Raw genomic sequence first — 27,228 nt, forward strand, 5'->3', positions numbered from 1 at the left:
TAAAAGCATGAAGGGCGATGCCGTGCCATTATTACTGTTTCATGGTGAGGCTGAGAGTAAAAGCACGAAGCGTGATGCTGTGTAGTTTTATTCATTATATTTGTTCATTTTGTTGGTTCAAGGTTTATTGACTGTTTTTTATTATCATTCCCTGCTGTAGTTACCGTATCTTGTACCCCTTTCGCATGTCCCTGTAACACCCTGGAAAATTTCGAAGTTCATAAGTGTAAAGCCCGGTGAAATTCGCAAAGAAAATAATATTTCAGCATGTGTTGGGTTGAACAATGCGCTTGTGTTCTGGACTTCAAAGGTAGCTGGGATGATCATTTACCACTCATAGAATTTGTATATAACAATAGCTATCATGCTAGCATTCAAATAGCACTGTTCGAGGCTTTATATGGTAGGAGATGTAGATCTCCCATTGGGTGGTTCGAAATTGGGAAAGCAGATTTGATAGGGGCAGACCTTGTGCATCAGGCTATGAAAAAAGTTAAAATCATTAAGAAGCGGTTGAAGACCGCTCAGAGTCGTCAAAAATCCTATTCGGATGTTCGTCGTAGGGATTTGGAGTTCCAAGAAGATGATTGGGTATTCTTGAAATGTTTTCCCCATAAAGGGTGTAATGCGATTTGGTAAGAAAGGAAAATTGAGTCCGAGGTATGTTGGACCGTACAAAATCATTCAGAGGATCGGTGAGGTAGCATACAATCTTGAATTACCACCTGAGATGTCATTAGTACACCCGATGTTTCATGTGTCTATGTTGAAGAAAGTAGTTGGAGATCCGACACTCATTGTTCCGGTTGAGACTATTGAGGTAAATGAAAAATTGACTTATGAATAAATTCTAGTTGCCATTCTTGATAGGCAAGTCCGAAAGTTGAGAAATAAAGAAATTACATCCGTGAAAGTGTTATGGCGAAACCAACAAGTTAAAGAGACTACTTGGGAGGCTGAGGGAGAAATGAAGAAAATGTATCCTTATTTGTTTGAATGACCATGTATTTATAAAGTTGTGAACTAGGAAAAAATTATACGACTTACTTTTTATGAATTTTGTATCATTTGAACAATTGGCATTAAGGGTGTTCCTTTCTGGAAATATATTGCTTATGAGGCCACAATTGATGTTGTTTTGTATTATGTTATGTCGTTGGAATATGTATATATTGTTAGGATGTGTTTCAGGGGCTCTCTGACATGTGGATAGGACTAATTAGAAGTAAACTCTGGCGAAATGTTTTTGAAATTTAGGGAGTTAGTGAAATTTGGGGCTGCTAGTGTGTGGTATAAAACAAACTGAGTCGCATAAGATGCTAATGACGGATTTTTACCCTCATTCAAGGATGAATGATCCTAAGCAAGGGAGAATGTAACACCCCGAAAAAGTTTGAAGTTTTTAAGTGTAAAGCCCAGTGAAATTTTCAAAGAAAATAATATTTCATGGTGCCGGACTAGGCATTATGCAACTGCATAACAGTTATGCGGGCCGCATAGTGACCTCATACACAGACAGTTCTTTTGGCTATTTTGTAATAAATTATGCGACCGGTATGCGGTCCGCATATCGATTATGCGATCGCATACCTTATTTCGGAGCTCCATTTTTGGGTTTTTAAAACCCGACCCTATTTCGTTAAATACACTCTTTGGGACATTTTTGAGCTATAATCTGATATTTTAGAGTGAGAGAGAGTACCCTAGAGTTCGAAGGTGTTCTTCAATTATTGTTCTTCAATTCTTGCTCAAGTTTTGGAAGATTAAGAAGTGAAGCTCACTAGGTCTTCATCCTAGAGGTAAGATTCTATACCCTAAACCCTAATTTCGAAATTATCTGAAAATAGGTAATTAGCAAGATAAGTTTTGGGCATGAGAGTTGTTTATTTTACATGCATATGATATCAAGGGGTGTAGGACGATTGTTGAACTAAGCATGGTAAAGATTGGGTTGTGGGATAATGGAATCCTCCATAAAAGGACTTTGAAACCTTAATGCACACCTAGTGTGTGATAAAATGCTTAAATGAGCTAGAACCATAATCATCTTCCTAATTTTTATTCAATTTGTTATATTTCTAAAATAGATTGAAGTTGCTAAGAATTCCGGAATATTTTAGAGTTTAAGGAAGCTCAATTGAGGTATGTTGGCTAAACTCTTCTTTAAGAATTAGAATTCCCGATATCCTTGTAAGTTCCGAGATGTTGATTATAAATGGAGTATTCCGATAAGTTTTGTGATGAAGATATATGTTCAATTCGGGTTTCAAATGCTCTTATCATATTGTATTATAAATTAAGGATGTGTCCCAAACTATGGATTATGTATCCACATGTTCTAATTTCTAGTCGCGATTTAGGTAAAAGTTATTATGTCAAGTTGTGTAGAGATTGTGATTGTGATACACCTCTACCCACATACATTGGGGTAAGGCGGCATGACCGCTTTGTGTGGGGATTATGGTATAGAGATTGTGATTGTGATACACCTCCACCCGCATATATATTGGGGTGAGGCGGCATGACCGCTTTGTGTAGGGATTATGGTATTGTGGGACTGCACCTCCACCCGCATACATTGGGGTGAGGCGGTAGGACCGCTTTGTGTATAGTTTGGTATTGTTGTGGCACCACCACTCACATATATATATTGAGGTGAGGTGGCATAGCCGCTTTGTGTTGGTATTGGTATCATTGATGCATTTTCACCCGCATACATTGGGGTGAGGCGGCATAGCCGCTTTGTGTTGGTATTGGTATCGTTGATGCATTTCCACCCGCATACATTAGGGTGAGGCGGCATAGCCGCTTTGTGTTGGTATTGGTATCGTTGATGCATTTCCACCTACAAACATTGGGGTGAGGCGGCATAGCCGCCTGTGTAGGTTCTTGGTACTGTGGTTATACATCCACCCGCATACATTGGGGTGAGGCGGCAGGGACACTTGAGTAGAGTTGTGGTATTGTACTTACACCTCCACCTACATATATCGGGTGAGGAGGCGGGGCCGATTTGTGTGAAGATGGTTACAGAGGATTTCATCTTAAATCCTATAAATCTTATTGATAGCTCTTAATAAGCTTGCTATGGTTTAAACGGTTATCTGTATTATTCTATTGCTGCATTGGTTCATCATATTCACCTTGTATTTCTGAATTCTTAAATTGGTGTTTAGTTTTCATACTAGTACTATTCGACGGTACTAACGTCCCTTTTGCCGGGGGTTCTACATCTTTAAATGGATGCAGGTGGTTCCACAGCAGGAGATATTTATCAGAGATAGCAGCACACCTTCTTCCCAGCTGACTTGGTGAGCCCCACTTCATTCCAGGGTCATGTATCTTTTGTTCTTTGTATATTCTGTTTGAGGTATAGCCGGGGCCCTATTGCCGGCATTATCATTGTACTCATCTGTATCTATAGAGGCTCCGTAGACATAGTGTGGGTTGTATGATGGTGCTGGGGAAGTCAAACTCGAGTGTTGTTCTTGAATTACTATTTCCACTTTAGATTATGAAAAATATGTTTGGAATTGAGACTTTTAAATAAAGTAACTGATGGTATGAAATTGGTATTGCAACATGATCATTTTATTGGTTGATTAATAAAAACATATATATTCTCTTTATTCATGAATGAGTTTGGGTATAAGAAAATCTAATACGCTTGCTTGGCCGGGTTCACTCGGTTGAGCGCCGGTCGCGCTTCTCGCTTTTAGGGGCGTGACAAACTTGGTATCAGAGCCTAAGGTTTTAAAGTGTCCTAGGATGTCTCAGAGTCATGTTTAGTAGAGTCCTTATTATCGGTGTGTTGTTGACCACATCTATAATTAGGATGCTACATGGGCATTTAGGAATAATACCCTTCTTTCATGTTCTTGATCGTGCGATAAAGCTGGTTGTAAGATTGTTCCTCCTTTATCTCCTGCGTTGCTCTAATTTTTAGTACATGGCACCTATGAAGAAGGAAAAAACTGGCCAAAGAGCCAATGTCACCCCTGGAGTGACAGTTGATCCTATAATTGATGATGCGGGTGAGCACCCAAGGAGTGAGAATATTCCTCCAGCTACTACACTGCCTGATACTACAACTGATCAGACCGCACCTGTCCCTACACCTATTGAGGGTGCAACGGTCCCTCCAACTGATATTCCAGTTCCACCTCCAGCTCCAGCTTTCTATTTTTGTGTGTCTGATATTGATATTAAGGGAGCCATACAAATGTTGACACAGATAGTGCCTTCTCAGGACCAGAGATCGAGTGTTGGGCCTACTTTTTCCAGTCATCCAGGGGAATCTACTAGTTTCAGGGTGAACAAGTTTCTTCAGTTAGATCCTCCAGTGCTTACGGGTACTAATCCCGAGGAGGACCCCCCATGACTTCATTGATGAGATGCACAAAACTCTTCGGGTTATGCATGCTATAGAGACGTATGGAGTAGAGTTGGCCTCCTACCGCCTAAAAGGGGTGGCCTATTCTTGGTTTGAGTTGTGGGAGGAATCCCGTGAGGAGGGAAGCTCTCCGGTAAGGTGGGGTGAGTTCACAGATGCCTTTATGGATCATTTCTTGCCTGCTGAAACTAAGGCAGCTCATGCCGCTGAGTTTAAAAGCCTGAAGCAGGGTAGTATGAATGTATGGGAGTACCATATAGAGTTTGCGCACCTGTCCAAGTATGCTATTCACACGTTGCCCACTATGGAGGCTAGAGTGCGCTGGTTTGTACAAGGCCTTAGCCCCTTAGTTATGAATGAGGCCTCTACAACTGCCTTGAATTCCGATATGAACTATGGTAAGATGGTGGCATTTTCTCAAGCCACAGAGACCCACAAATTGAAGAGTAGAATGGAACGTCAGAGTAGCAGCAAGGCCCGGTCCGCGAACAACTTTGGTGGTTCTTCTGGTGGTGGTGGTGGTAGGTCAGCATTCAAGGGAGTGTCATCAGGACCATCCCAATCATTTGCCCAGTATTTGATGGGTGCACAGTCATCTAGACCCAGTCAGGGCAACAGGGGACCCCACCAGCAGGGTCGGCCCGACAGAAGGTTTCATCAGCGCAGACTTCCATGCCCTAAGTGCTGAAGGATGCACTTTGGGTCTTGTTTTATGGACCTACCAGTATGCTATGGGTGTGGTTTGAGGGGTCACATTCAGAGAGATTGCCGCTCGTCCCGCCGAAATATGGGCAGAGGTGCGGCACAACCAGCTAATTCTGCAGCTACTACATCCATAACACCTCCAGCTCGAGGCACCCTAGGACCCACAGGGCGTGGTGCAGCTAGGGGTGGTGCACATAATTCGGGAGGACGCAACAAATTTTATGCTATGCAGAGACGTCGGGAATCAGAGGCTTCTCCAGATGTTGTCACAGGTATATTGATTGCCCAATCTCATGATGTATATGCTCTTATTGATCCCGGTTCCACTTTGTCATATGTCACACCTTATGTTGCTATGGAATTTGGGATAGAACCAGAACAACTTTATGAGCCGTTCTATTTATCTACTCCGGTTGGTGAGTCTATTTTGGCCGCGCGGGTTTATAGGGATTGTGTTGTCATATTGCGTGGTCGAGACACCGTGGCCGATCTTATTGAATTGAGAATGGTCGATTTTGATGTGATAATGGGGATGGATTGGCTTTATTCATGTTTTGCCAAGCTTGATTGCCGAACTAGAACTGTTAGGTTCGAATATCCAAATGAGCCAGTTATTAAGTGGAAGGGTGATGATGTGGTGCCAAAGGGTAGGTTTATTTCCTACCTAAAGGCCACGAAAATGATCAATAAGGGATGTATTTACCATTTGGTACGGGTTACGGACACCGATGCTGAGGCACCTACACATGAGTCTGTGCCTGTTGTGAATGAATTTCTGGGGGTCTTTCTGGATGAACTTCCTGGGATCCCACCAGACAGGGAGATTGATTTTGGGATTGATGTGATGCCAGACACACAACCTATATCTATTCCACCCTACAGAATGGCACCGGCAGAATTAAAGGAGCTAAAGGAACAATTGAGAGATTTGTTAGAAAAGGGTTTTATACGGCCAAGTGTGTCACCTTGGGGCGCACCGGTCCTTTTTGTAAGAAAGAAAGATGGGTCACTGAGAATGTGTATTGGCTATCGGCAACCTAATAAGGTCACAATCAAGAATAAGTACCCACTACCAAGGATAGATGATTTGTTTGATCAATTGCAAGGTGCCAGGTACTTCTCCAAGATTGATTTAAGATCCGGGTATTACCAATTGAAGATCAGGGAGCGGGATATTCTGAAAATAGCTTTTAGAACCCGGTATGGGCATTTCGAATTTCTGGTGATGTCTTTTGGGCTAACAAATGCCCCAGCAACCTTCATGGATCTTATGAATCGCGTTTTCAAGCCATTCCTCGATTCTTTTGTGATAGTGTTTATTGAAGATATTCTTGTATATTCACACAATAGAGAGGACCATGCCGGTCACCTCAGGGCAATGTTGCAGAATCTGTATCAACACCAGTTGTATGCAAAATTTTTGAAATGTGAATTTTGGCTCGAGTCTGTCACATTCTTGGGTCATGTTGTCTCTAGTGAGGGGATTAAGGTTGATCCTCAGAAAATTGCAGCTGTGAAGAATTGGCCGAGGCCTACAACTCCAACAAAGATTCGCAGTTTCTTAGGCTTAGCTGGATATTATAGAAAGTTTGTGGAGGGGTTTTCTACTCTTGCCTCTCCATTGACTAAATTGACGCAGAAGGAAATTAAGCTCCAATGGTCAGATGCTTGTGAAAAGAGTTTCCAGGAATTAAAAGCAAGATTGACTACGGCGCCGGTGTTGACTCTACCAGAGGGTATAGATGGATTCGTGTTATATTATGATGCTTCAAGAATCGGGCTTGAGTGTGTATTAATGCAACATGGGAAGGTGATAGCTTATGCTTCTAGGCAACTAAAGAATCATGAAAAGAACTATCCAAGACATGATTTAGAACTTGCGGCAGTGGTATTTGCATTGAAAATTTGGCGTCATTATTTATATGGGGTCCATGTTGATATATTCACGGACCATAAGAGCCTTCAATATATTTTCAAGCAGAAGGAATTGAATCTGAGGCAGAGAAGATGGCTTGAGTTACTCAAGGACTATGACATTGATATTCTATATTATCCGGGAAAGACCAATGTTTGGCTGATGCTCTTAGCCGGAAATCTATGGGTAGTTTGGCTCACTTGGAGGCATATTAGAGGCCATTAGCCAAGGAATTTCACCGATTGGCTAGTTTGGGAGTTCGTCTTGCGGACTCTAGTGAAGGAGGGGTAATTGTGCAAAATAGGGCTGAATCATCGCTTGTTGTGGAAGTCAAAGAGAAGCAATACAACGATCCATTGTTGGTGCAGTTGAAAGAGGGGATTCATAAACATAAGACCATGGCCTTTTCTCTTGGCATGGATGATGGTACACTAAGGTACCAAGCGCGACTCTGTGTTCCAAATGTGGATGGTCTCCGGGAAAGAATTATGACTCAAGCTCACACTTTTAGGTACTTCGTGCACCCAGGTTCTATACAAATATATCATGATCTTAAGTAAGTCTATTGGTGGAATGATATGAAGAGGAATGTGGCGGATTTTGTGGCAAGATGTCCAAATTGTCAGCAAGTGAAGGCCGAACACCAAAGGCCCGGTGGGTTGGCACAGAACATAGAAATTCCAATGTGGAAGCGGGAAATGATAAATATGGACTTTGTGGTAGGATTACCGCGCACTCCGCGCAAGTTTGACTCAATTTGGGTGATTGTGGATCGACTCACGAAATCAGAACACTTTTTACCGGTTAAGTCTACCGACACAGTGGAGAGCAGTATGCTCAGTTGTATATTAAAGAAATAGTCAGGTTGCATGGCACCCCAGTTTCCATCATTTCTAATCGAGGAGCACAATTCACTGCTACGTTTTGGAAGAAATGTCAGCAAGGTTTGGGTAATTAGGTGAATCTTAGCACATCCTTTCACCCGCAGACTGACGGGCAGACAGAGCGGACTATTTAGACGCTTGAGGATATGTTGCGCGCTTGTGTTCTGGACTTCAAAGGTAGCTGGGATGATCATTTACCACTCATAGAATTTTCATATAACAATAGCTATCATGTTAGCATTCAAATGGCACCGTTCGACGCTTTATATGGTAGGAGATGTAGATCTTTCATTGGGTGGTTTGAAATTGGGGAAGCAGATTTGATAGGGCCAGACCTTGTGCATCAGGCTATGAAAAAAGTTAAAATCATTAAGGAGCAATTGAAGATTGCTCAGAGTTGTTAGAAATCCTATTCGGATGTTCGTCGTAGGGATATGGAGTTCCAATAAGATGATTGGGTATTCTTGAAAGTTTCCCCCATGAAGGGTGTAATGCAATTTGGTAAGAAAGGGAATTGAGTTCGAGGTATGTCGGACTGTACAAAATCATTCAGAGGATCGGTGAGGTGGCATACAAGCTTGAATTATCACTTGAGATGTCATTAGTACACCCGGTATTTCATGTGTCTATGTTGAAGAAAGTAGTTGGAGATTTGGCACTCATTGTTCCGGTTGAGACTATTGAGATAAATGAGAAATAGACTTATGAATAAATTCGAGTTGCCATTCTTGATAGTCAAGTCCGAAAGTTGAGAAATAAAGAAATTACATCCGTGAAAGTGTTATGGCAAAACTAACAGGTTGAAGAGGCTACTTGGGAGGCTGAGGGAGAAATAAAGAAAATGTATCCTTATTTGTTTGAATGACCATGTATTTATAAAGTTGTGATCTAGGAAAAAATTATAAGACTTACTTTTTATGAATTTTGTATCATTTGAACAATTGGCATTAAGGGTGTTCCTTTCTGGAAATATATTGCTTATGAGGCCACAGTTGGTGTTGTTTTGTATTATGTTATATCGTTGGAATATGTATATGTTGTTAGGATGTGTTTCTGGTGCTCTCTGACAGGTGGATAGGCCTAATTACAAAGGAAATTCTGGCGAAATATTTTTGAAATTTAGGAAGTTAGTCAAATTTGGGGCTGCTAGTGTGTGGTATAAAAAAAAACTGAGTTGCATAAGATGCTAATGACAGATTTTTACCCTCATTTGAGGACGAATGATCCTAAGCGGGGAAGAATGTAACACCCCGGAAAATTTTGAAGTTCTTACGTGTAAAGCCCTCTGAAATTTGCAAAGAAAATAAGTTCTTAAGTGTAAAGCCCTTGGGTTGAACAGTGCACGGGAAAGTAAAGGAAAACTTTTGCCGGAAAAGTGCGTTTATATGGTCCATTATGCGATCGCATAATCACTCTGCAGGCCGCATAATGTCCGCAGAAGTGAGCAAGAGAGGGCCATTTTGGAAGCAGCTATGCAGTCAACTATGCGACCGCATAACTATTATGCGGTGCATTATGCGACCGCATAACAGTTTTGCGGACTGCATAGGGACTGCATACACACATAGTTCTTTTGGCTACTTTGTAACCAATTATACGACCGGTATGCGGTCCGCATATCGGTTATGCGATTGCATACTTCGTTCCGGAGCTCCAATTTTGGGTTTTTAATACCCGACCCTATTTCGTTAAATACACTATTTGGGACATTTTTGAGCTATAATCTGATATTTTAGAGTGAGAGAGAGTACCCTAGAGTGAGAAGGTGTTCTTCAATTATTGTTCTTCAATTCTTGCTCAAGTTTTGGAAGATTAAGAAGGGAAGCTCACTAGGTCTTCATCCTAGAAGTAAGATTCTACACCCTAAACCCTAATTTCAAAATTATCTGAAAATGGGTAATTAGCAAGATAATTTTTGGGCATAAGAGTTGTTTATTTTACATGCATGTGATATCAAGGGGTGTAGGACGATTGTTGAACTAAGCATGATAAAGATTGGATTGTGGGATGATGGAATCCTCCATAAAAGGACTTTGAAACCTTAATGCACACCCAGTGTTTGATAAAATGCTCAAATGAGCTAGAACCATAATCATCTTCCTAATTTTGGTTCAATTTGTTATATTTCTAAAATAGATTGAAGTTGCTAAGAATTCTAGAATGTTTTAGAGTTTAAGAAAGCTCAATTGAGGTATGTTGGCTAAACTCTTCTTTAAGAATTGGAATTCCTGATTCCTTGTAAGTTCCGAGATGTTTATTATAAATGGAGTATTCCGATAAGTTTTGTGATGAAGATATATGTTCAATTCGGGTTTCAAATGATCTTATCATATTGTATTATAAGTTGAGGATGTGTCCCAAACTATAGATTATGTATCCACATGTTATAATTTCTAGTCGTGATTTAGGTGAAAGTTATTATGCCAAGTTGTGTAGAGATTGTGATTGTGATACACCTCCACCCGCATACATTGGGGTGAGGCAGCATGACCGCTTTATGTGGGGATTATGGTATAGAGATTGTGATTGTGATATACCTCCACCCGTATATATATTGGGGAGAGGCGGCATAACTGCTTTGTGTAGGGATTATGGTATTGTGGGACTACACCTCCAACCGCATACATTAGGGTGAGGCGGTACGACCGCTTTATGTATAGTTTGGTATTGTTGTGGCACCACACACTCATATATATATATATATATATATATATATATATATATATATTAGGGTGAAGCAGCATAGCCGCTTTGTGTTGGTATTGGTATCGTTGATGCATTTCCACCCGCATATATTGGGGTGAGGCGGCATAGCCGCTTTGTGTTGGTATTGGTATCGTTGATGCATTTCCATTCGCATATATTGGGCTGAGACAGCATAGCTGCTTTGTGTTAGTATTGGTATCGTTGATGTATTTCCACCTGCAAACATTGAGGTGAGACGTCATAGCCGCTTGTGTAGGTTCTCGGTACTATGGTTATACATCCACCCGCATACATTGGAATAAGTTGGCAGGGACGCTTGAGTAGAGTTGAGGTATTGTACTTACACCTCCACCTTCATACATCGGGTGATGCGGCAGGGCCGCTTTGTGTGAAGATGGTTACAGAGGATCTCATCTTAAATCATATAAATGTTATTGATAACTCTTAATAAGCTTCCTCTGTTTTAAACAGTTATCTGTATTATTCTATTACTGCACTGGTTCATCATATTTGTCACGACCCAACTGGAGGGTCATGACTAGCACCCGGGCCATACTTGCCGAGCACCAACGTACATTTTATCTAACCTTCCTTATTATCTTTAAGGGCCGACAAGACCAATATAAATGAAAGACATGGATCATGAACATCCAACAATGAAAGATAATGTCATGAACATACGTAACATGGGACGACAAGACTGTCAAGAAACTATATATAAGGTACGAGCTACCATGGTGCCATGAAAGACTATACAACAAAAATCAGCCGACAAGGCATTCCAAACCATACATGAGTCGACACCTGTCTATGAGCCTCTAAAAGAACATAAGTGCTACAACATTGCCGGAACAGGGCCCCGACATACCCATAATGTCTATAACAAAAATGCATACCAAGACCACGGCAAGTCCGGAGAAAGGATCTTGCCAATAACGCTGAACCGGATAGCCTACTGTGATGGGGGAGCTGCGTCTACCCGTCTATCAGGACCTGCAGCACGACATGCAGCGTCCACAAATAAAAAGGACGTCAGTACGAATAAAGTACTGAGTATGTAAGGCAGAATAGCATAAGTAAGAACAATAATGTAAACAGTGATAGGGAATATACAACCTGTGACATCTGGGTACCTCTGAGGGCTACTGACATGAAATACATGATACATACATATATATATACATAAACGTTTAAAACATATGCCTTTGTGGGCATCATCATCATCATATCGTACCCGGCCATAATAGGCTCGGTAAAACATACCCGGCCATCATAGGGCTCGGTAGAATCGTACCCGGCCACGTGGAGCTCGGTAAAACCCAACTGATCAGTGGTTGCACAATAGGTGCCATACCCGGCCGACTATAGCGCGGCTCGGTAGAGTAAAATAGATACATATATATGATGCATGCTGGACTCGTTGGAATCATATTTTGAACCTTTCGGAGTGACGTAAGGTCGGTATCCTTCGTACACGTTATTAGGATTAACTCTTCATCAAGAATCTTATAAGAATCAGGAACTACCAACAACATTGATAATATAAGAATAAGAGAAGTAACATCAATATCAATCGTTTCATAAGAAGGGCAGCAATGTAAGTACTGCTAGCTTCTAAGAGTAGAGTATCTTTGGGAGCTCGTTCATTACATTATGTACAATTGGAGTCGTGCAAAAGAATGAAGGGGATAGCCTCACATACCTTGTATATACTGCCCAACCTCAAGCTATGCAAATGTCACGACTCCTTAGTCTACAATAAAAGAAATGACACTATCATTATCGTTTAAGCGTCGTAACTATTATGTATCGACCGCAACCTATTTTACGATGAAACGGACAGCACCTCCCCTATTTATATGACTTCACACAAGTCAATACAATCACCAAACAGCCCAAACAACATCATTAATAATCATATTGAGCCTCCAAAATAGTCCACCAACTAACAACATTACTACCAAGCCTTTCGATATATATTTCACAAGTTCTAGCATCAACGACTTAGCCACAACTTGGATAATCTTAAATATATATAGAGTAAGAGGTTCATTACCTTTAAACAGAAAGAACAACTCCAATTTGACCTTAATTTTCCACGAAATATCCCTTCAATTCTGCCACAAGAACAAGGAAGCGAAACTAGCAATTAATTCGGGTTTTTCGGCACTAGAATTACTTTAGAAGACTTGAAATCACCTAGGGTTGATATTAAAAACTTGAAGGTGTATTTACAGAACATAAAGCACTTAAAACAACCTCCCACACGAGCTGGAACAACACAAAAATCAGCAACAACAAGAAAAACAAGAAACTTACTAGCACCACGGGATTCCCGACATTTGATTTGTGTTGTTTGCCCTTTGTTTGGGTCTTGGATCATGAGAGAACCTTGAGAGAATGTTTTTAGGGTTATAAGTTCTGAATATACTGAAAAATAATGACTTAAAACGGGGTTGAGTTATCTTATATATGTCCAAATGTCTTAAACCGCCTTTGTGGGCCCCATAGAGAGCAGCTTGGCGCACTCTCGCGAAAACGCGAATATCTCTCTATTCCGAGATCGTATCGATGAACGGTTTAATGCGTTGGAAACTAGACTCATAGATCTTCAATTTGATAGGTAGATCACCCCATAATTTCAAGCACATTGGGAGTAAAATGCAGTAAAATTTAACCTAAAGTTTAAGTTAAATTATAAACCTAAGTTGCGACAACTTTTATCGACTTTTGTTTCATAACTTGCTTGACTTCAAAACTTATGATACGGATATTATATGATTTAAATACATTAAAACATTACCTCTTGGGACAATTAATCACCTCTAGTGTTACCCGAAAATACGGGTTACAACATCCTTGATTAGCTTAACTTCAAATACTTGTTAACCACTCTTATACACCCTTGTATCGTTTAAGACCAATAGGATTAACTTATTATCATCTCAAAGATAATCTCTTCTTGGATTTACGTCGACTACCTTACGGCGTGATCTATGATATGCGAATTTGGGTTGTAACATCCTCTCCCCCTTAGGAACATTCGTCCTCGAATGTAAGGGTTTATGGGGTGTCTAACTCATCGTGGATTCCGACGGAGATTTCCGGCTGAGTTTCCCTTATAAAATGGACACTAGCCAAACTTGCAAGCAGTTAAACCCAACCTATGGCCATACAAGACTATACAAAGCATTATGGATATGTACATTATCTGCATATCACCATTTTGTATTAAAAAAAGAGTATTCACAAGCTATTGCTTAACTCATAGAGCCGTTTCACCTTATAATGCGTCCTTCTTTCCCCCGGTATCCTCGTTATTTTCACTCTGGAATAGGTAAGGGTATTTAGACTTCATCTCCTCTTCTGCTTCCCATGTCATTTCTTCTATATTCTTGTTCCTCCATAATACTTTCACGGAAGCTACATCCTTTGTTCTCAGCTTGCGGACTTGTCGATCTAATATAGCCACTGGCAGTTCATCATATGATAGATCCTTTGTAACTTGTACATCTTTGATAGGGACGACCCGAGAAGGGTCTCCAATACATTTCCTCAACATAGATACATGGAATACCGGGTGGACAAATTCCAATTCAGATGGCAATTCTAACTCGTAAGCAACCTGTCCAATTCGTCGAAGAATTTTGTACGGCCCAATATACCGTGGACTCAACTTACCCTTCTTCCCAAAATGCATAACACCCTTCATCGGCGAGATCTTCAGGAAAACCCAATCACCAACCTCAAATTCCAGATCACGACGTCGGACATCGGAATAAGATTTTTGCCTGCTTTGTGCCGTCCTCAGCCGCTCTTGTATCAGTTTCACCTTCTCAATGGCTTGGTAAATCAAATCTGGCCCATATAATTCTGTCTCACCGACTTCGAACCATCCAACTGGTGATCTACATCTCCTCCCGTACAGTGCCTCATACGGGGCCATTTTAATACTGGAATGGTAGCTATTATTGTAGGCAAATTCTATAAGTGCCAGATGGTCATCCCAATTCCCCTTAAAATCTAGAACACATGCTCGTAGCATATCTTCCAGCGTCTGGATGGTACGTTCAGCCTGTCCGTCAGTCTGCGGATGGAATGCAGTGCTGAGATTTACTTGTGTGCCTAAACCCTTCTGAAAAGACCTCCAAAAGTTAGCCGTAAATTGAGCTCCTCGGTCTGATATAATAGATACCGGCACACCATGAAGCCTAACAATCTCCTTGATATACAACTTCGCATAATCTTCAGCCGTGTAAGTTGTCTTAACTGGTAGAAAATGGGCAGATTTTGTAAGTCGATCAACTATCACCCAAATGGAGTCAAACTTATGATAAGAGCGAGGTAATCCAATAATGAAGTCCATATTAATCACCTCCCATTTCCAGGTCGGAATCTCTATATTCTGAATCAATCCACTGGGTTTCTGATGCTCGATCTTTACTTGTTGACAATTAGGACACTGGGCTACAAATTCTGCAATAGACTTCTTCATGTTGTCCCACCAATACTGCTCCTTAACGTCATGATACATCTTTGTCGAGCCAGGATGGATAGAATATCGGGACTGATGAATCTCAATCATAATCTTCTCTCGCAACCCTGCCACACTAGGCACACATAATCGGCCCTGGTATCTCAGTGTCCCATCTCCTCCGATCTTGAAAGCTGTAATCTTACACTGCTGAATTCCCTCTCTCAATCTTACTAAGGTAGGATCTTCATATTGCCGTGCTTTTACCTCGGCTACCAAAGATGATTCTGCTGTATTCTGTACAGTAACACCTCCGTCATCAGAGTCCAACAATCTGATTCTCATATTGGCCAGCTGGTGAAGCTCTTTGGTCAACCCTTGTCTACCTGCCTCAATATGTATTAAGCTTCCCATTGACTTACGGCTGAGAGCGTCTGCCACAACATTGGCTTTACCAGGATGGTACAATATCTCGACGTCATAGTCTTTCAGTAATTCAAGCCACCTACGCTGCCTCAAATTCAACTCCTTCTGCTTGAAGATGTATTGTAAACTTTTGTGATCTGTGTAGATGTCAACATGGACGCCGTATAAGTAGTGCCGCCATATCTTCAAAGCATATATTACTGCAGCCAATTCCAAATCATGAGTCGGGTAATTCTTTTCATGCTTCTTCAATTGTCGTGATGCATAAGCAATCACCTTCCCACGTTGCATCAATACGCACCCCAAACCTATACCTGAGGCATCACAATATACCACATAACCTTCTGTTCCTTCTGGGAGAGTGAGCACTGGCGCAGATGTCAATCGATTCTTTAGCTCCTGAAAACTATGTTCACAAGAATCAGACCACTGGAACTTGGTAGCTTTCTGTGTTAACTTAGTCAATGGTGCTGATATAGAGGAAAACCCTTCTACAAACCGCCTATAATACCCTGCTAGCCCCAGGAAGCTGCGGACTTCTGATGGTGTTGTAGGTCTCGGCCAATTCTTCACTGCATCGATCTTCTGAGTGTCGACACTAATACCCTCATCAGATATCACATGGCCAAGGAATGCTACTGAGTTCAGCCAGAATTCACATTTAGAGAGCTTAGCATATAACTTATGATCCTGAAGGGTCTGTAATACTATCCGCAAGTGGCCCGCATGTTCCGCCTCCGAACGAGAATACACCAGAATGTCATCAATGAATACGATCACGAACACATCAAGATAGGGCCTGAATACACTATTCATGAGATCCATAAAAGCTGCTGGGGCATTTGTTAGCCCGAACGACATCACCAAGAACTCAAAGTGCCCATATCTTGTCCGGAAGGCCGTCTTTGGAATATCCTTATCCTTAACCCTTACCTGATGATACCCTGAACGCAAGTCAATCTTGGAGAAATACTTGGCACCCTGGAGTTGGTCAAACAAGGTCATCAATCCTTGGAAGTGGATACTTGTTCTTTATTGTAAACTTATTCAACTGTCGATAATCGATACACATCCTTAACGACCCATCTTTCTTCCGCACGAACAAGACTGGTGCACCCCAAGGTGAAGTGCTAGGCCTAATGAAACCCTTATCCAGCAAGTCCTTCAACTGCGCCTTCAACTCTCGCAACTCTGCCGGGGCCATCCTGTATGGAGGGATAGAGATCGGTTGAGTGTCAGGCAACGCATCAATGCTAAACTCAATCTCCCTTTCAGGAGGAAGGCCTGGGAGTTCATCTGGGAAAACATCTGGAAATTCATTGACCACGGGGATGGATTGTAGAGTAGGCGGCTTCGCCTCCACATCCCTAACACGAACAAGATGATAAATGTAACCTTTTGAGATCATCTTCCTTGCCTTAAGATAGGAAATAAACCTACCTTTCGGCATAGCAATGTTCCCCTTCCATTCAATGGTGGGTTCACCCGGAAACTGAAACCTAACCATCTTCGTACGACAGTCAACAGTTGCATAGCATGAGGCCAACCAGTCCATTCCCATTATCACATCGAAATCAACCATTTCTAACTCAAATAAATTTGCCGAGGTTTGACGACTACAAATCATCACAGTGCAACCTTTATATACCCTTCTAGCAATCACAGAATCTCCTAACGGAGTGGATACCGCAAGTGGTTTACTTATCAATTCAGGTTCAATGCCAAACTTATTAGCCACAAAGGGTGTAACATATGATAAGGTAGATCCTGGATCAATTAGCGCATATACATCATAAGAAAACACAGACAATATACCTGTAACAACATCCGGAGACGATTCGAGATCTTGTCGACCTACTAGAGCATAGGTTCGATTTTGAGCACCACTCGAACTCGGCACTGAACCTCTACCTCTACCACGACCTGTCGACTGCTGAAAACCTTGTGCTGGAGGTCGAACTGATGAGGAAGAACCAGACACAGATCCAGTCGGTCGAGCCATACCACCACCTCCTCTGTTAGGACAATCCTGCATCATATGGCCAGGCTGTCCGCAAGAATAGCACGCATCGAAACCTCGACGGCACAGTCCAAAGTGGGCCTTGCCGCACTGATCACAACGAGGTGTTGGGGGTCTCGTCTGACTCGTATCTCTATGAAATTGTGAACCTGATGCCCTCGAACTCTGACCTGAACCAAAATAGGTAAATCGATCATACCGAGGCCTCTGAAACTGTGGAGGAGCACTAGCTACAGGTGGCGCCGAACTCCTCGAAGATTGGGGCCTGATACTGCCTCTGAACTCATCAGAATACCCTGCAAATCTCGCCCTCTTATGCTGGCCCCTATCCTGCTCCCTATCTGCCCTTTGCTGGCGCTTACGATCCTCTAGGGTCTGGGCATAAGCCTGAATACGGGAAATATCCATGCCCTCTACCAAGGAGGCTGTTGTGCACTCATTTATCAGATGTGGTCCCAACCCGTTCACGAACAGATGCACCCTATCACTCATTTCGGCCACCATATGGGGAGCATACCTTGCTAAAGAATCAAATTGTATACTATACTCTCGTACACTCATATTACCCTGTCGAAGGTTCAAGAACTTATCAGCTCTTGCTCGTTCGTATCTCAACTGGCAAGTAGTGACGAAGAAAGGCCTCAGAAAATTCCTTCCACACGGCTAGAGGAGCGTTCGGACCCCTAGATCTCTCCCAACTATCATACCAGAAAACCGCTAAATCCCGTAACCGATAAGAAGCCAACTCTACTGCCTCCGTATCACTAGCATGCATAACCCGCAATGTACGATGAACCTGATCAATAAATGTTTGTGGGTCCTCCTTGGGATCTGATCCGGTAAACACTGGAGGGTCTAGATTAATAAAATCACGAACTCTCGCACTAACCGGTTTATCAGCAACACCGGTATTCTGCCTCTGAGCCTGAGCAGCTACCAAGCTAGTCAACAACTGCACTGCACTGCGCATATCGTGGTCTGTAGTGCCAGACGGTGGAACTGGATGTACTGGGTGCCTCCTAATATCCTCTGGAGGAGACGGAGAGGTATGAGACGGCATCTCACTCTGAGCCTCACTTTGGCCTGCTCTGGCTGGAGGGACCTGAATGTTACCCTCGCCCACAGCTGTATCAAGCCGTTTACTAATCGCTTGCTTCCTAGTCGAAGGCATCGCTGAAAGAAAACAATGTGAATATTAGATATGAACACTTACAACTCAACTCTACGCACGATCTAGATTTAGGAAGAAGGTAACAACCCTAGATGTCATGTAGCCTCCTGATTATAAATGTGGCGCGCTACACATCCATAATCAAAACTCTACTAGACACGGCTCATAGACAACCCCTAGGACAGACTTGCTCTGATACCAAGTTTGTCACGACCCAACTGGAGGGTCATGACTAGCACCCGGGCCATACTTGCCGAGCACCAACGTACATTTTATCTAACCTTCCTTATTATCTTTAAGGGCCGACAAGACCAATATAAATGAAAGACATGGATCATGAACATCCAACAATGAAAGATAATGTCATGAACATACGTAACATAGGACGACAAGACTGTCAAGAAACTATATATAAGGTACGAGCTACCATGGTGCCATGAAAGACTATACAACAAAAATCAGCCGACAAGGCATTCCAAACCATACATGAGTCGACACCTGTCTATGAGCCTCTAAAAGAACATAAGTGCTACAACATTGCCGGAACAGGGCCCCGACATACCCATAATGTCTATAACAAAAATGCATACCAAGACCACGGCAAGTCCGGAGAAAGGATCTTGCCAATAACGCTGAACCGGATAGCCTACTGTGATGGGGGAGCTGCGTCTACCCGTCTATCAGGACCTGCAGCACGACATGCAGCGTCCACAAATAAAAAGGACGTCAGTACGAATAAAGTACTGAGTATGTAAGGCAGAATAGCATAAGTAAGAACAATAATGTAAACAGTGATAGGGAATATACAACCTGTGACATCTGGGTACCTCTGAGGGCTACTGACATGAAATACATGATACATACATATATATATACATAAACGTTTAAAACATATGCCTTTGTGGGCATCATCATCATCATATCGTACCCGGCCATAATAGGCTCGGTAAAACGTACCCGGCCATCATAGGGCTCGGTAGAATCATACCCGGCCACGTGGAGCTCGGTAAAACCCAACTGATCAGTGGTTGCACAATAGGTGCCATACCCGGCCGACTATAGCGCGGCTCGGTAGAGTAAAATAGATACATATATATGATGCATGCTGGACTCGTTGGAATCATATTTTGAACCTTTCGGAGTGACGTAAGGTCGGTATCCTTCGTACACGTTATTAGGATTAACTCTTCATCAAGAATCTTATAAGAATCAGGAACTACCAACAACATTGATAATATAAGAATAAGAGAAGTAACATCAATATCAATCGTTTCATAAGAAGGGCAGCAATGTAAGTACTGCTAGCTTCTAAGAGTAGAGTATCTTTGGGAGCTCGTTCATTACATTATGTACAATTGGAGTCGTGCAAAAGAATGAAGGGGATAGCCTCACATACCTTGTATATACTGCCCAACCTCAAGCTATGCAAATGTCACGACTCCTTAGTCTACAATAAAAGAAATGACACTATCATTATCGTTTAAGCGTCGTAACTATTATGTATCGACCGCAACCTATTTTACGATGAAACGGACAGCACCTCCCCTATTTATATGACTTCACACAAGTCAATACAATCACCAAACAGCCCAAACAACATCATTAATAATCATATTGAGCCTCCAAAACAGTCCACCAACTAACAACATTACTACCAAGCCTTTCGATATATATTTCACAAGTTCTAGCATCAACGACTTAGCCACAACTTGGATAATCTTAAATATATATAGAGTAAGAGGTTCATTACCTTTAAACAGAAAGAACAACTCCAATTTGACCTTAATTTTCCACGAAATATCCCTTCAATTCTGCCACAAGAACAAGGAAGCGAAACTAGCAATTAATTCGGGTTTTTCGGCACTAGAATTACTTTAGAAGACTTGAAATCACCTAGGGTTGATATTAAAAACTTGAAGGTGTATTTACAGAACATAAAGCACTTAAAACAACCTCCCACACGAGCTGGAACAACACAAAAATCAGCAACAACAAGAAAAACAAGAAACTTACTAGCACCACGGGATTCCCGACATTTGATTTGTGTTGTTTGCCCTTTGTTTGGGTCTTGGATCATGAGAGAACCTTGAGAGAATGTTTTTAGGGTTATAAGTTCTGAATATACTGAAAAATAATGACTTAAAACGGGGTTGAGTTATCTTATATATGTCCAAATGTCTTAAACCGCCTTTGTGGGCCCCATAGAGAGCAGCTTGGCGCACTCTCGTGAAAACGCGAATATCTCTCTATTCCGAGATCGTATCGACGAACGGTTTAATGCGTTGGAAACTAGACTCATAGATCTTCAATTTGATAGGTAGATCACCCCATAATTCCAAGCACATTGGGAGTAAAATGCAGTAACATTTAACCTAAAGTTTAAGTTAAATTATAAACCTAAGTTGCGACAACTTTTATCGACTTTTGTTTCATAACTTGCTTGACTTCAAAACTTATGATACGGATATTATATGATTTAAATACATTAAAACATTACCTCTTGGGACAATTAATCACCTCTAGTGTTACCCGAAAATACGGGTTACAACATCCTTGATTAGCTTAACTTCAAATACTTGTTAACCACTCTTATACACCCTTGTATCGTTTAAGACCAATAGGATTAACTTATTATCATCTCAAAGATAATCTCTTCTTGGATTTACGTCGACTACCTTACGGCGTGATCTATGATATGCGAATTTGGGTTGTAACAATATTCACCTTGTATTTCTGAATTTTTAAATTGGTGTTTAGTTTTCATACTAGTACTATTCGACGGTACTAATGTCCCTTTTGCCGGGGGCACTGCATCTTTAAATGGATGCAGGTGGTTCCACATCAAGAGATATTGATCAGATATAGTAGCACACCTTCTTCCCAGCTGACTTGGTGAGCCCCACTTCATCCCGGGGTCATGTATCTTTTGTTCTTTGTGTATTTGTTTTTTGAGGTATAGCCGGAGCCTTATTGCCGGCATTATCACTGAACTCATCTTTATCTATAGAGGCTCCGTAGACATAGTGTGGTTTGTATGATGGTGGTGGGGAAGTCAAACTCGAGTGTTGTGCTTGAATTACTATTTCCACTTCAGATTATGAAAAATGTGTTTGGAATTGAGACATTAAAATAAAGTAACTTATGGTAAGAAATTGGTATTGCAACATGATCTCTTTATTGGTTAATTAACGAAAACATATATATTCTCTTTATTCATGAATGAGTTTGGTTAGAAGGAAATCTAATAGGCTTGCTTGGCCGGGTTCACTCGGTTGAGCACTGGTCGCGCTCCTCTAGTTTTGGGGCGTGACAGTCCCCTCCCAATAGTACTTGTTAATTCTTTATTTAATGTTATGTTGTATATATATATTTCCATCTGTACAAGTTTAATTATGTCGGTGTCCTGTCATAACCTTGTAACTACCTCATCGAGGTTAGGCTCGACCCTTATGGAGTACATTGGGTCGGTTGTACTCTTATTGCACTCTGCACTTCTTGTGCAGATTTTGGTATTGGTCCCAGCTATCCGTGAAGCGTACCAGCTCAGATTTGCATTTGGAGACTCGAGGTATATCTGCTCGCGTCCGCAGACCTTGAAGTCTCCTTCCATTTCCCCTATTTATTGTTCTTTTCATTCGAGACAGTTGTATTTATTTCAAACCCTATTTTATAGAGATTTTAGAAGCTCGTGAACTTGTGACTCTAGATACAGGTTGTACCTAGATATTATTGGTTTTATGTTATTTGTATTCCGTTTTAGTTTCTTTTCGGGCGTAATTGGTTTTACTTAATTGAATTGATTAAAAATTGGCTTAAAGATCCTCTAACATTGGCTTGCCGAGCAAGTGAAATGTTAGGCGCCATCACGGCCCCGAAGGTAGAAATTTCACGTCGTGACAAGTTGGTATCAGAGCACTAGGTTACTTAGGTCTCACGAGTCACGAGCAAGCTTAGTAGAGTCTGAAGGATCGGTACGGAGACGTCTGTACTTATCTTCCAGAGGCTATGAAGTTTAGGAACAAATTTCACTTCTATTCTTCTTTATCATGCGATTTTGTTCTATCATTGCTGATTGAACTCTTTTATTCTTGTCCTCCAGTAGATGGAGAGAACACATGAAACATCTTCAGCTAGACAGCAGCCGGAGACCCTAGTGGCAACTCCTACTAGCGGCAGAGGATGAGACGGAGGTCGCGCTAGTAGTCGAGGCAAAGGCAGAGCTCAGCCTAGATCTCGAGTAGCAGCACCAGCAGTGGAGCCTCAGGTAGATTTTGATGAGGATGTTCCAGCTCAGACTGTATCTGTTGGACCAGCTCAGGTCCCGGAGGGGTTCATCGCCACCCTAGTGCTTCAGGACACTCTAGTCCGTTTGGTGGGCCATATGGAGAGTGTGGAACAGGCCGGTGCATTTCCTGTGGCACCAGCCGTCTCTCAGGCTGGGGGAGGAGCACAGACTCCCACTACTCACACTCCGGAGCAGATTGCTCCCTAGTATCAGTCTCTAGCAGCCTTGCCAGTTGGGGTAGTGAATCCAGTTATTGTGGTACAGGCCGGTGATAGGCCTGCCATGTCTTCTGAGGGCTTATTGAGATTGGACAAGTTCACAAAGCTCTTCCCAGTTCACTTTAGTGGTGCACCTTCTGAGGACCCATAGGATTATCTTGACCGCTCCCATGAGGTGCTGCGGAAGATGGGTATAGTCGAGACGTCCACCAATAGGGTCGATTTTTCTGTATTTCAGATGACGGGTTCCGTCAAGAGGTAGTGGAGGGATTTCATGTTGACCAGACCAGCTGGGTCGCCTGTTCTTACTTGGGACCAGTTCTCTCAGCTATTCCTAGAGAAGTTCCTTCCTATCACACTGAGAGAGGATTACCGCAGGCAGTTCGAGCATCTCCAACAGGGAAAAATGACTATTACTCAGTACGAGACTCGTTTTGTTGATCTAGCCCGTCATGCTCTCCTTCTGCTTCCTAGAGAGAGAGAGAGAGAGGGTAAGGAGGTTTATTGATGGACTCGCTACCCTATCAGGATACAGAAGTCCAAGGAGACCGGGAGTGAGATTTCCTTTCAGACGGCTGCTAATGTTGCTAGGTGGATCGAGGTAGTTCTTGCTCAAGAGAGGGGGCAGGGGTCTGATGAGAGGCCTCGTCATTCTGGTGGGTTCAGTGGCACCCCGTCTGAAGGTAAGGGTATTTTCAGTAGAGGCCATCCTCCCAGGCCGTATCATTCATCGCTCCAGGCATCTCACAGTGCTTCAGGTGGTTGCGGCCCTGATTTGCCTCATCCCGATCAGCTAGCCTACACTGCACCACCAGATCCTATTAGTTCACCTCCGCTCCAGAGTTTTAAGGGTGGTTACTTAGGTCGACAGGGTCAGTTTCAGGGTCAGCAGTCAAAGCAGCCGAGGTCCTGTTATACTTACGGTGACTCGAGGCATATTGCTAGATTTTGTACTCGGGCACCGGGTAGCTTAGAGCAGCAGTGTTCTCGTGCCATGGTTCCGGCACTGGTTGCTTCACCGCCTACTCATCCAGCTAGAGGCAGGGTTGAGACAGCCAGAGGTGGAGGTCAGGCTGTTAGAGGTGGAGGTCAGGCCGTTAGATGTGGAGGCCAACCAGTTAGAGGTCGTCCCAGAGACGTGGTTCAGAATGGTGGGGCCCAGCCCCAATGTTATCCTTTCCCAGCCAGGCCTAAGGCTGAGTCATCTGACGCTGTTATCACAGGTATTGTTTCAGTTTTCCATAGGGATGCTTTAGTTCTGTTTGATCCGGGATCTACTTATTCCTACGTGTCATCCTACTTTGCTTCATATTTAGTTGTATCTCGTGATTCTTTGAGTGCTCCTATGTATGTGTCCACACTTGTGGGAGACTCTTTTAGTGTAGATCGTGTATATCGTTTGTGTGAGGTTACCATTGGGAGTCTTGAGACTAGCGTAGATCTCCTACTTCTCGATATGGTAGATTTTGATGTCATCTTGGGTATGGATTGGCTGCCACCTGATCATGCTATATTGGATTGCCACGCCAAGATGGTGACCTTAGCTGTGTCGGGGTTTCCTTGATTAGAGTTGAGGAGGACTCCTAGACATTCTACCGACAGGGTTATCTCTTATATGAAGGCTCGACATATGGTTGAGAAGGGGTGTCTAGCTTATTTGGCTTATGTACGCGATTCTAGTGCCGAGGTTCCTTCCATGGATTCAGTACTAGTTGTTCATGAGTTTCCAGAGGTGTTTCCTACAGATCTGTCGGGGATGCCACCCGATAGAGATATTAACTTTTGTAATGATTTAGCTCCTGGTACTCAGCCCATTTCTATTCTGCCATACCGCGTGGCCCCGCTAGAGTTGAAAGAATTGAAGGAGCAGTTGCAAGATTTGCTTGATAAGGGCATCATTAGACCTAGTGTTTTGCCTTGGGGTGCGCCTGTGTTGTTTGTAAAGAAGAAGGATGGATCGATGAGGATGTGCATAGATTATCGACAGTTGAATAAAGTCTCCATCAAGAACAAGTATCCATTGCCGAGGATTGATGACTTGTTTGATCAACTTCAGGGTGCCAAGGTATTTTCGAAGATTGATTTGAGGTATGGATACCATCAGTTGAGGATTAGGACATCCGATGTCCCTAAGATATCTTTTCGGACTCGATATGGGCATTATGAGTTTCTAGTGATGTCATTTGGGATGACAAAATGCCCCAGCAACATTTATGAATTTGATGAATCGGGTGTTCAAGCCATATCTGGATTCTTTCATGATTGTGTTTATTGATGATATCTTGATCTACTCCCGCAGTCGATAGGAGCACGAGCAGCATCTTCGGATTGTACTTCAGACTCTGAGGGATAGACAATTGTATGCGAAGTTTTCAAAGTGTTAGTTTTAGTTGGACTCGGTCGCTTTCTTGGGGCACGTAGTATCGGCAGAGGGCATTCAGATGGATTCTAAGAAGATTGAGGCTATTCAGAACTGGCCTAGACCCACTTCAGTAATGGAGATCCGGAGTTTCTTGGGTTTGTCGGGTTATTACCATCGGTTTGTGGAGGCGTTTTCGTCTATAGTAGCCCTATTGACGAGATTGACCCAGAAGAGTGCCCCGTTTAGATGGTTAGACGAGGTTACGGCGAGCTTCCAGAAGCTCAAGACTTCTTTGACTACAACGCCGGTGTTGGTGTTGCCCATAGGTTCAGGATCTTATACGGTATATTGTAATGCATCTTATATTGGGCTTGGAGTAGTATTGATGCGGGATGGCAGGGTGATCACATATGTGTCGTGGCAGTTGAAGGTCCGTGAGAAGAATTACTATGTTCACGATCTAGAGCTGGCAGCCATTGTACATGCGCTGAAGATCTGGAGGCATTCCCTTTACGACGTGTCGTGCGAGGTTTTCACGAATCATCGAAGTCTACAGCATTTGTTCAAACAAAAGGATCTCAATTTGAGGCAGAGGAGGTTATTGTAGCTATTGAAACACTATGATATCACCATCTTGTATCACCCCGAGAAGGCCAATGTGGTGGCCGACGCCTTGAGTATAAAGGCAACGAGTATGGGCAGCCTTTCGTACATTCCAGTCGGTGAGAGACCGCTTGCATCAGATGTTCAGGCTTTGGCCAATCAGTTCGTGAGGTTGGATGTTTTAGAGCCCAGTCATGTTCTAGCTTGTACAGTCGCTCAGTCTTCTTTGTTTGAGCACAACAGGGAGCGACAGTATGATGACCCTCATTTGTTTGTCCTTAGGGACACAGTGCGACACGGTGGTACTAAGCAGGTTACTGTTGGAGATGATTGAGTTTTGAGGATACAGGGTCATATTTGTGTTCCCAATGTAGATGGACTTTGTGAGTTGATTCTTGAGGAGGCCCACAGTTCCCGGTATTCTATTCATCTAGGTGCTGCCAAAATGTATCAAGATTTGCGGAAATATTATTAGTAGGGGAGAATGAAGAAGTACATAGTTGCTTATGTAGCTCGGTGTTTAAATTGTCAGCAAGTAAAGTGTAAGCATCAGAGACCTGGTAGGTTGCTTCAGAAGATAGAGATTCCTGAGTTGAAGTGGGAGCGTATCATTATGGATATTTTTGTTGGACTTCCACATACTCAGAGGAAGTTCGATGCGGTATGGGTTATTGTGGACAGGCTGACTAAGTCAATGCATTTCTTTCCTGTGGAGGTTACCTATTCGCCAAAACGATTGGCTGAGATTTACATCTGCGAGATCGTCTGTCTCCACGGTGTGCCCTTGTCTATCATTTCTTATCGAGGTACGCAGTTCACCTCACACTTCTGGAGAGCGGTACAACGTGAGTTGTGCACGCAGGTTGAGTTGAGCACAACATTTCATCCTCAGACGGATGGACAATCTGAGCGCACTATTCAGATATTGGAGGATATGCTCCGCGCTTGTGTTATAGATTTCGGGGGTTCTTGGGATCAGTGCTTGCAACTTGCGGAGTTTGCCTACTACAACAGCTACCAATCGAGCATTCAGATGGCTCCCTATGAGGCATTATACGGGAGGTGG

The 27,228-nt window shown here is 42.6% G+C and overlaps 1 protein-coding gene across 1 annotated transcript; it reads left to right on the top strand.

The window, feature by feature from the left end:
- The first annotated feature begins 4,394 nt into the window (after positions 1-4,394).
- LOC138897643 (uncharacterized) lies at positions 4,395-24,761 on the top strand. Its single transcript, XM_070183638.1, has 3 exons — positions 4,395-5,044; positions 23,726-24,237; positions 24,421-24,761. Exons 1-3 carry the CDS (start codon positions 4,395-4,397, stop codon positions 24,759-24,761), a joined length of 1,503 nt encoding a protein of 500 aa, XP_070039739.1.
- Positions 24,762-27,228: the final 2,467 nt, after the last annotated feature.

Source organism: Nicotiana tomentosiformis, chromosome 8 (genome assembly GCF_000390325.3).
Source record: "Nicotiana tomentosiformis chromosome 8, ASM39032v3, whole genome shotgun sequence".
Taxonomy (NCBI): Eukaryota; Viridiplantae; Streptophyta; class Magnoliopsida; order Solanales; family Solanaceae; genus Nicotiana; species Nicotiana tomentosiformis.

Bases quoted from the DNA above. Each gene is read 5' to 3' on its own strand.
- LOC138897643 (XM_070183638.1), top strand. From the start codon at position 4,395: ATGCACAAAACTCTTCGGGTTATGCATGCTATAGAGACGTATGGAGTA. The intron at 5,045-23,725 runs GTTTCATCAGCG...CTACCCTATCAG, and splicing joins CAGGGTCGGCCCGACAGAAG to GATACAGAAGTCCAAGGAGA. The intron at 24,238-24,420 runs GCAGGGTTGAGA...CTGTTATCACAG, and splicing joins GCCTACTCATCCAGCTAGAG to GTATTGTTTCAGTTTTCCAT.